Here is a 9,841-nt window from a genome sequence, read left to right on the forward strand (position 1 = left end):
TAAAATGCACAAAAACTAATCTCATGATCTTCTAAAATGGATTGTAACCCTCCATGAAACACTTAAAACTGGCTGTTTTCTTTTAAGCAAAGTAAAAAAAAAAGTACTTAACAAATGTCCCTAAATAACCAGTATCATTTCTTAAAGATGGAAAAATTTTAAACATGTTTTAAGTGTTAGTTTAAAAAATGTTAATCAGATCAGCAAAGCAGAATTTACTTTAAAATGTATAAAAAATCTCATTTTACCAGCTACCTAAAAAAATCACTAATAAATTATGATTACATTAATTTAACTGAAGTATATGTATTAAATACATAAATTACTAGAAATTAAACTCTAAAATGTTAGTAGTATTTATCTACAGCTGATGAAATTATAGTTTTTATTTTCCTCTTTGTTCTTTTCTATATTTTCCATATTTCCTTAAACATTTCATGTAAAATTGAAAAGTGATTTTTCAAATTATTCATTAAATCTAACTCCAAGCACTGCTTCTTTTTCAAAGAAAAGACAGAAATTGAAGTTCTAAGTCTCACTACTAACTTTCTGGTCATCACCTTAGAAAGCTACCTCACGTTGAAGCTAGTAAGAATACGAAGTTTGATCATTAGGTCTATCTTGCCTTAAAAGTACAATATTCTAGTGCTGGCCTCAAAAAGATTTAAATATTTTCTTGGTACTTTTATTTTGTGCAACATTTAAGGGAGACACTGTCTATAAGATTATTTAAAACACATCAAGAACATTTTCCAAAATTAGAGAATTGATAGTTGCAAGTGACACTTTCAGGCTCATAGCATAAAATGAACCAAGTAATTTACTTATCTCTAGAAACAAACCATTCACATATCCCACAAAAAGTATAATAATACTTAATATAGGAAATTGCCTGGTAATATAAAATTTTAATTCACTGAAATTTTATTCATATATTGAATTCATATTAATAACTTCCCCCCAAAAGTTATCACTTTAAGATACTACAGAATCAGAAAGACCTGATCCGAGAAGAAAATCTGCTTCTTTAAAAATCTATATAAAACAAATAGCTTCTATTTGCCCCAAAGCCGTAATTGCACACTTCATCCATAATCTCTATCCACTAAGTGATAACTATTCCAGTGCCAGATACCGATCTTCAGAACTATACAAAAAACAGAATGTGCTTTCCTCTCTACCCCACTTTAAAATCTAATTCTAAGGAAGTAAGAAGTAAAACTGAAACTAAATGTAATCTAAAATGGTTTCTACAAATATTTTAACAATGACTCCTGGCAACTAATAGAATTCTATGCATTTTAACTGTAAGGATGCATATTTAAACATTTTTACTGCATTAACTATTTAATGTTTATGAGTATTTTCACACTTAATCACATTTACCAAGCCTGCTCTAAACTATACTGTGAAAAAAGCAAACTCCTCGTCAGTCCTACTCCTTAGAGACACCACATCTTCAAGGTCATATGCACACGCTTTGTGCATTCTTGTGTTCTTTCCCCTGCATTTTCGGACAATTCAGATAAAGCTCATCTCCCCAGAGTGCTCTATCCCATCTCCCAGACCTTTCAAGTTTATTGTCCATTAGGAAAATTATAAATAAAACTGAGTTAATGTAGTGATAGTGCTAATAAATCTTAACATTTCAATGCATTAATCCTCATAGGAAATATATTCATGAGTTAATACCTTTCCCCAAGAGAAAAAACTATTGTAAAAATGTAAGGCCACATTAAAAAAAAAATACCTGGAGAATTCAAGCCTTTTCTTTTTTTTATTCCATTATTAAAATGAAATAACATAAAATTTGTATTTAAGTATACTTAAATATTTTTTCTTCTTGACTGAACCACTCCTGAGATTTGTGGGGAGGTGATAATTTTCTGCTTAGATGGCAAATTTCTGAATTGGGGCCATTACAACTACACATGTACCCTATTGAAACATAACTTGTGCATATTTAGATGCACTATATTTTGAATCATAACTACCAACACATAATAATTTTACAAGGGAAAGCTAAGCATAATGATAATCAAACGATGGATTTTAATGTTTATCAAAAACAGTTCTACTGCCTCACATGTCAAATGACCTACGCTAGGCTGACCAACATTTGAGAAGCTTTTACTCCATTATTTCCAAGCCAAGTAGACCATGATAATTGAGATTGCCATGGTTCCCACATAACACAAAAATAAACGCACATGCACACACTCTACCAACAATAAAGCAAACAAACATCTCCATTAAGTAAGAACACTCATAGCAAAAATGCTGCTAGCTACCCAATTGTCACTTATGAGCTAAAAAAGATCAGAATCTGAAGCAAACTAGCTATCGACAAATGTTAACCACCGGCAAATACCACATTTTCATTTATAGTGACTGTATACATGTGATGTTTTCTTATTAAACACAACTGAATTATACTGAAAATAATTCTTTCTGCTCTAATTTCCAAGGGTGAAAACAAAGTATGACATAAAAACCTGTGTTCACAGGCCATGTCACTTTTTTGTCATTTGTTCTTTTTAATGCAACTGCAAAATCATTCAAATGGCTTGGCTTATAAATAGTAAAGAATTAAATAGCAAAATCTCATTTTCCATGCCTAGGCTCAACAAATAAAAAGTTAGTAAATTATGATTCAAAAGAGTGGTTAGAAATTAATTTTTAAACAATAATTGTACTCAAACAACATAGGGCATGATATATTAGTTTATAAAATGGCAAACTAAACATTAATTCATATAACAATGAAAGCAAATGGTGTAATAAACAACCATTTAATGATTCTTTATTGTTTTCTGAAGAAAAGGATTTTATTCCCCCACAATCCTATATTTAAGTACTTCCATCTCCATATACACTGGAAGGACCTTTCTATATGAATCTAAAATTTTCTTGGACATTTTGTCTCGTAAATGATAAAAGTTGTAAATACCGGTCAATTACATTTTGTTGCAGAAATCACTTCAGTATTTCATGCTTCTCTAATGTGCAGCTTTTATGAAATTACCTGCATGATCACAGTCAAAATCTTATTTCCATAAAGAACTATCATGCATGACTACTCTGCCACACAAAATATGGTAAGATTTTAATTACATTTTATGTAAATCATATTTATGATACTTCATCATAGTAGCTTTTAGAGGTACACATCAAAATCAGCTCAGACTACAACAACATTTTTACATACAAAACTTAAAAAAGGATGTCTTTTTCTTTACTTAATGTTTAAGATGTGAACAGTCAAATATTTTTCAATTTTTCTTTAATTTTAAATCATTTCTTCAAAACGCATTACCTCCAAATGCCAATGCAGAGTTAAAGATTTTGGTATTCTCAAAGTTACTAAAATCTTTACAGACACCTTTTCTTAAGAATAATAAAGTGTGATACAGATACATAATAAGCCTTAAAAAATACCTGAGAGGTCTTGCCTGGGGATTGCCTGCTTCTACATAGGGATGTAAATAATCCTTTATGTAGAGATCAGCAGCACTATTAGAATGGGTGCAAATGAGAAGCCTGCTGAAAGAAATGGTGCAAATATAAAGAATGATAAAACACAAAACTATACAAGCAGTATAATACCAAAAAAATAAAAATAAAAAAGCAGTGGCCATTCTTAACATTATACATTTCCCTCAACCTACTCACTAACCTCTATCATATTACTGAATAATGCTCTTAAGCAAATTGTATTACTCTTTATGCTATAACAGAAACAAGTCCCCTAAAATTACAAAATCTAACATATAAAATTACTTTTTAAAAATCCAATTCTTTGGCTCTAACATATAATCAAATTCTTTAGCAGACTTGGGGTTTTGCTGGCTATTTAAAAGCTATCATTCTCTATGTTGTCATTTTTTAAAACAGTATGTTTTAGAAGAATTCAAATTTTAGTGCTTTGGGGTTTGAATGTAGGTCTTTTTCTCTTTTGTATTTTTTAAAACGTTTACACACTGGATGAAAATTTTCTTGTTAGCCCTCGCTTTGAATTCCAAACAAGGACAAAGGCTGTGCCCAGTAATGAGGTCGGAGCACACCCCTCCCGTCTCACCTTGTCTCCTGTTGCTGGAGGATGTGCTTTACAGCCTGAGCTAGCGTGAAGGTTTTGCCTGTCCCATAGGGTCCGATGATGAGAACAGGAGGCAGCTGTATTGAAAGGGGGGTTGTAATGGCTAGAACAGCTTCTTTCTGTTTGGCATTTAGTCGAGGATCCAACTGTTCATCCCACTGTCTGTAGAAAATAAAATTTTAAGTTACTTTAAACAAGCACATCTTATTAATAAACAGAACACAACATACAAGTATCCTGAATTTCACTGAACCATTAAAAATACTGAAATAAAAAAATACTGAAATAACATAGCGTCTATAAAAATCAATGCTTATTCTAAAATTACTTCTTAGAAAATTACCCAATTTTACTATGTTGATCAAAACTCACTTTAGTTATGTTGTCCTATTCCAAGTGCAAAAAGATAAGTAACTTAAAGACATCACACACTATTAGTCTAGTTTCTGCCAAGTCTCTATAGTAATGACAATGTTAAAATGTAGATACCCCCTGTGACATAAAAAGCATCAAATAACCTTTTTTTCTGGCAATAATGAAGTAGTAGTTTCTTTGCTTAACAAATAAAATGCAAAAGGGAAACTAACTGATTTCCAAATTCCAATCCATTCAAAGATCTCTTAGTAACTTTTAAAATAAGGGGGAAAGAAAAAACCTGTATGTCTCTACTTAAGAGATATCAAACTTTTCTGAAGTTCTTAATTCAGAAAACAGCAGTTTTTTTAAAAGCTGGGTAACATGAAATGTTCTCTATATTTTCACACGCACAAGTATTACACATAGGTCCCATTTTTCAGAGTAGAGAACACCTGTCATGGCAGCACAAATGGCTGCTGTAATGAGATCCAGCTTCCTAGGGTCCCTTCTATGACTTGGCTAAGTTTCGAAGATTTAAATGGACAGCAGATGCTGAAAGGGATCAAACCAAGTGGAGAACCAACAGCATTCTTTCCCATAACTAAAATTAAAATACTAAATATCACAACAAGTATGGTAAAAATGATAGGGATGTGAACCAAAATAGGAAGGGTGTGTAAAGAGACTTAGAAGATGTGCAAAGTGCCTACAAAATAAGCCTGAAATGGGAGGACATTGTGTAGTGAAAATTCCCCTGCTGTGAGGCTGTACTCTACTTAAATCTAAAGCTAGTTATTTATGGGAAATCTTCTTAACACTTTCAGTTTTTAAAAATTATTATGATAGATCATTTCAAACAAAATTCTCCTAAAAATGTAAAACTTTAGAAAATAAACATTGGCCATCTAAGCATTCCATTACTTATTTTTCTGAAATTTAAACCTTCCTAAGTAAAAAACAAAAGGACTCTGACCAGTGGCACTCAATTTCCTATAAGCCAGTCACTAAAGCTCAAGCATTTTACTCCACAGAATTAAGCATTAACCAACTTAATTTCCTCATAATTCTGCCGGTCCCAGGCAATGTTTCATCTTCTACAAAGAAGCTCCTTTAGATGATTGCTAAGTACAGATCTAGTACACGTGGCAGACACTGTGGAATGGTTATCCCACGCCATCCACAGCAGCCTTTCTGCCTTTCCTCTACTGAACCTAGATAGCTAAATACGCCATTTCCCAGCCTCCTCTGCAGGAGACCCAATTCCAGTCAATGAGATGTAGGAGGAAGTTCTTCAGAAGAGCTTCTATACCCAATAAAACAAAAACAAAGCCTCACTAGAAGAAAGCTCTTTCTGCTACTTTGCCTTCCTCCTTCACCTGGCTGAAATGAGCTCGTGGCAAATAAAACTGCAGCAGCCATCTCCTACTCATGAGGCAATGGGCATCAAGAAGAAAACCAGTATGTTGTGTATGGCAGAGAGGAAAGGAGAACCGTGGTCCTTGGTGGCACTCCAGCTCCTGCACTAGCTTTGGACCACCAACCTCTGGGCCTCTATCTCTACATGTTGATGCCACAGTTAGGTCAATACCTGAGTTACTATGCTTCTATGATACCTGACCCCATGGTTCCTTTGTCTTTACATGGAGATAGCATACTTGCATCAGATGGTTATTGTAATGATCAAATGAAATAACGCATACAACCTGATTAGAAAAATAATTGAGCAACAAGCGCTCTATTAATGTTTGTTTCCATTATTATAATATTTTCTAAGGATTTCAAAAAAATGATATATAAGTTGACCAGTACACTTTCAAAAAACAAGAAAAAGTTTTAAAATCAACCTCTAATCTTTCAAATTCAGGGATTTTAATGATTTTATTAATGAAGAGATATTAGGTTTATTTATATTTATATATATATATATGATTAAATGACAGATTTATGGGTATAATTCTAAAATGTCAATATTTATTTATATAACCCATTCTACTTAATTGTTTCAGTGTACATAAATGCTTCAAGGCAGATCAGAAATTTTAACAATGTTGGTCAACTCTGAATAAAACAAATTGTCTTTATTGTGCCACCTACTAAATAAAGGGAAGATTTACAATATATATGCTGATAAGAGTCATCTCTAATTTTCACAGTTTAAAACAATATAAAGTCTCCTCGAGTTTATTCTGAATAAGTGTTATTTTATTCCCTGAACCAAATTAATTCAAAGTTCTTTTTTTATCCTGGTCTAATACACTGTTATAATTAATTTTTTTGTTATAATTAATTTATATACCACATGCCCAAGAATAATTTCTCAACTTCTATCTTATTCTAGGAAAAAATTTAAATGGACAGTGATTTCTCAGTATGTCCCCAGACCCAGATATATTTCAATTACTATTTGTAATAATAGTGCTATGGACTCTCTTCCTACTTAAAAGTTTTCTGCCACTTGGCATTTCCTTAGTTAATTTTTACAGTTAATACTTGCAGTCAGGGGTATTGAATACATTGTCATATATTATATAATTTTCAGAATTGAGCATCTACAGTAAATGCCTAATAATACTGGCAGGACCTCACATTTGAAACCCTAATATTTCTTTAAACTTGAAATTCTTATTAATTTAAATGTGTCATAATGTGCAAGGCCCTGCTGGAGATTCAAAAATAAATAAGATGTGGTCTCTTCCTTTAAAAAACTCAGTGGGTACTAGACTTTGGGGGTGGGGGAGATCACTTCATGAGTTATGCAAATGTGTAACAACTGTACACCTGAAACAAATACAATAATGAATTTCAACTATAATTGAAAATTTTTAATTTTTTTAAAAGTTCAAAATCTAATGAGAACTGTAGGCATGTAAAAAATTAATGAAAATTAATTTGAGAGAAATTATGCTTAAAAACACAAAATTAACTGAACGTAGCACATAGTAGGCACTCAATAAATATTTGTTCAAATAATGAAATGAAAGGTAAGATTTATCTACTTGAAGGAGAGAGCATTTGAGATGGACTAAATGTTGAAAAAAAGACAAATATTCAATAGATCAACATTTAGCACAGATTACTTCAGGGAAAGAAGATCACTTACAGATGAGAAGACAGGACTGGGGAAGGGAAAATGTGGAGTTAAATGGGTATTAAGTTTCAGTTCTGCAAGATGAAAAAGTTCTGCAGATTGACCTCACAACAATGTGAGTATACTTAACACCACTGAACTATACACTTAAAAATTATTAAGGCCTGGCCAGTGTGGCTCAGTGGTTGAGCATCAACATATGAACCAGGAGGTCATGATTCCCAGTCAAGACATATGCCTGGGCTGCAGGCTTGATCCCCAGTTGGGGTGTGCAGGAGGCAGTCAATCAATGTTTCTCTCTCATTGATGTTTCTATCTCTCTATCCCTCCTTCTTCCTCTCTTAAATCAATAAAAACATATATTTTTAAAAAGTTACTGAATACCTATTAAATTGCGATAGACACGTTTTAAACCTTCTCTAAATAACCTGGGCTATAAGGATAGGAAGAAAGGGAAGGATGCAGAGACGCTGAATCAATGAGACCTGGGAAATTGTCACTGAATTTCTACAATTAGTAGATCAATGGTTACTTTCAGGAGAGTGAGGAAGTAAAAAACAGAAATTACAGAATGAATAAATAAAGAATATTGGAAATATGTAGACTATTCCTGCTCAAAAAATGTGGCAATAAAAAGGAAAATGGGGATAGAATAGTTAGGGCAAGTAAACAAGGGACAAATTATTTAGTTTTTGTATTGAAAGGCATGTTTTGTTTTGTTCTGTTTTTAGGACCAGAAGAAAAAAAAATGTGAGGAGAATATATGCCACCTCTAGGCCTGGCACATAAAATTTCCTATATGATGTTCTGTGCTCCGTCTTCCCCAGTCTGCCAGCTGGATGCCAATACCCAGGGTGACGTTGGAAACCACTTACTGAAGATACCAGAGCCTCCATCAGAGATGGGAGAACCACCCTACCATAACTGGATTGACAAGTGATAAATAAACTTCTATTGTGTAGAGAAACTGAGATTTAAAAAAGAAAAAATACTGGAGTGAGCTGAGAGGAGCAGGGGCCACGAGGATAAAACCCAGTGAAAAGGAGGAAAAGAAAGATGTAGTCATGCAGGCGTCACCGCTGTTATTCTGGAAACAAAATAGAAGTATCATATTTAATTACACTATGTAAATAAGTGCCAAATAGAATTTAAGCAGAAAAATATTTACACAACCATTAACTTGAGAATGGTTTCTGAAGAGATAACTTCTATGACACTTTCCATTTTCCTAAATTACAAAAATGTCTTCAATATTCAAAATTTGTTTGAAATTAGTTAAAAACTATAGGAAGGCCCTAATTTTCCCATTCAACTACTCAGACATATTTCTAAATTGCTTGTTACCCTATAAAGGCCGTTGAGAAAAGCAATAGAATTCATTTAGATGCTGAGAAAAAGTAAATAGATGATGAACTTCAAATGCTGCATTCTTTTACTCTCATTTTTCAACTAATAAAATGTCTTCTGAATAATACAGAGAAACTTTCTTACAAAGGTATGCCTGAGTTATCCAGCACAGACATTTAATTTAACGTTAGCATAACGTCCTTTAATGAGATACCTCCTTTTTGTACCTGTTGGGACTCCAAGGTATGGTTGGAGTCATAGTGATGTCTGGAAATAAAACCCCATTGTCCTTGATCCTGTCTAGCGCATAATGCATTTCACAGAGGGGTAATCGATTTAACTGAAACTGAAGTTCAACCTGAAACATAAGATTAAAAATAACTTTTTAAAGCATGAAAGTAAACATCAGCACTTACAGCTTACTAGAATACTTTGTGAAGATAATCTTTTAGGGGAACCAAGTTTAGAGATTCTTTTAAAGTACAATTATATTCTAACTAGAGGCCCAATGCACAAAATTTGTGCATGGGTAGAGTCCCTAGATCTGGCTGGCGATCAGGGCTAATCTGCAGGGCAACCAGCAGGGCGATCAGCGGTGGGTGGAGGGGGCCAGGGGACCCTGCTGGCACCCACCTTGGCGGGCCTGGGGCCTGTGGGCAGCTCCTGTGTTGAATGTCTGCCCTCTAGTGGTCTGGGTGCATCATAGCAACCAGTCATTTCACCAGTTGTTCCGCCATTCAGTCGATTTGCAATTAGGCTTTTATTATATAGGACTAGAGGCCCGGTGCACAAAAATTTGTGCACTCGGGGGGGAGGGGGGTGCCTCAGCCCAGCCTGTGCCCTCTCGCAGTCTGGGAACCCTTGGGAGATAACAACCTACTGGCTTAAGCCTGCTCCCGGGTGGCAGAGGGCAGGCCCAATCCCTAGGTGCAGCCCCTGGTTGGGCTCAGGGC

The 9,841-nt window shown here is 34.0% G+C and overlaps 1 protein-coding gene across 4 annotated transcripts in view; it reads right to left on the reverse strand.

The window, feature by feature from the left end:
* HELZ (helicase with zinc finger) overlaps nucleotides 1–9,841 on the reverse strand; it is a 120,927-nt gene that overhangs the window by 63,295 nt on the left and 47,791 nt on the right. For 3 of the 4 annotated variants that reach the window (XM_015572446.1, XM_006776672.2, XM_006776673.2), the window contains 3 exons: nucleotides 9,116–9,246; nucleotides 4,079–4,258; nucleotides 3,439–3,543 (listed from right to left, as the gene is read on the reverse strand). In XM_015572446.1, the coding sequence (XP_015427932.1) occupies nucleotides 3,439–3,543; nucleotides 4,079–4,258; nucleotides 9,116–9,246 (416 nt within the window). The remainder of the gene's footprint in view (nucleotides 1–3,438; nucleotides 3,544–4,078; nucleotides 4,259–9,115; nucleotides 9,247–9,841) is intronic. The other variant, XM_006776674.2, reaches the window with a different exon arrangement.

The sequence above is a fragment of the Myotis davidii genome, unplaced genomic scaffold (genome assembly GCF_000327345.1).
Source record: "Myotis davidii unplaced genomic scaffold, ASM32734v1 scaffold69, whole genome shotgun sequence".
Classification (NCBI taxonomy): Eukaryota; Metazoa; Chordata; class Mammalia; order Chiroptera; family Vespertilionidae; genus Myotis; species Myotis davidii.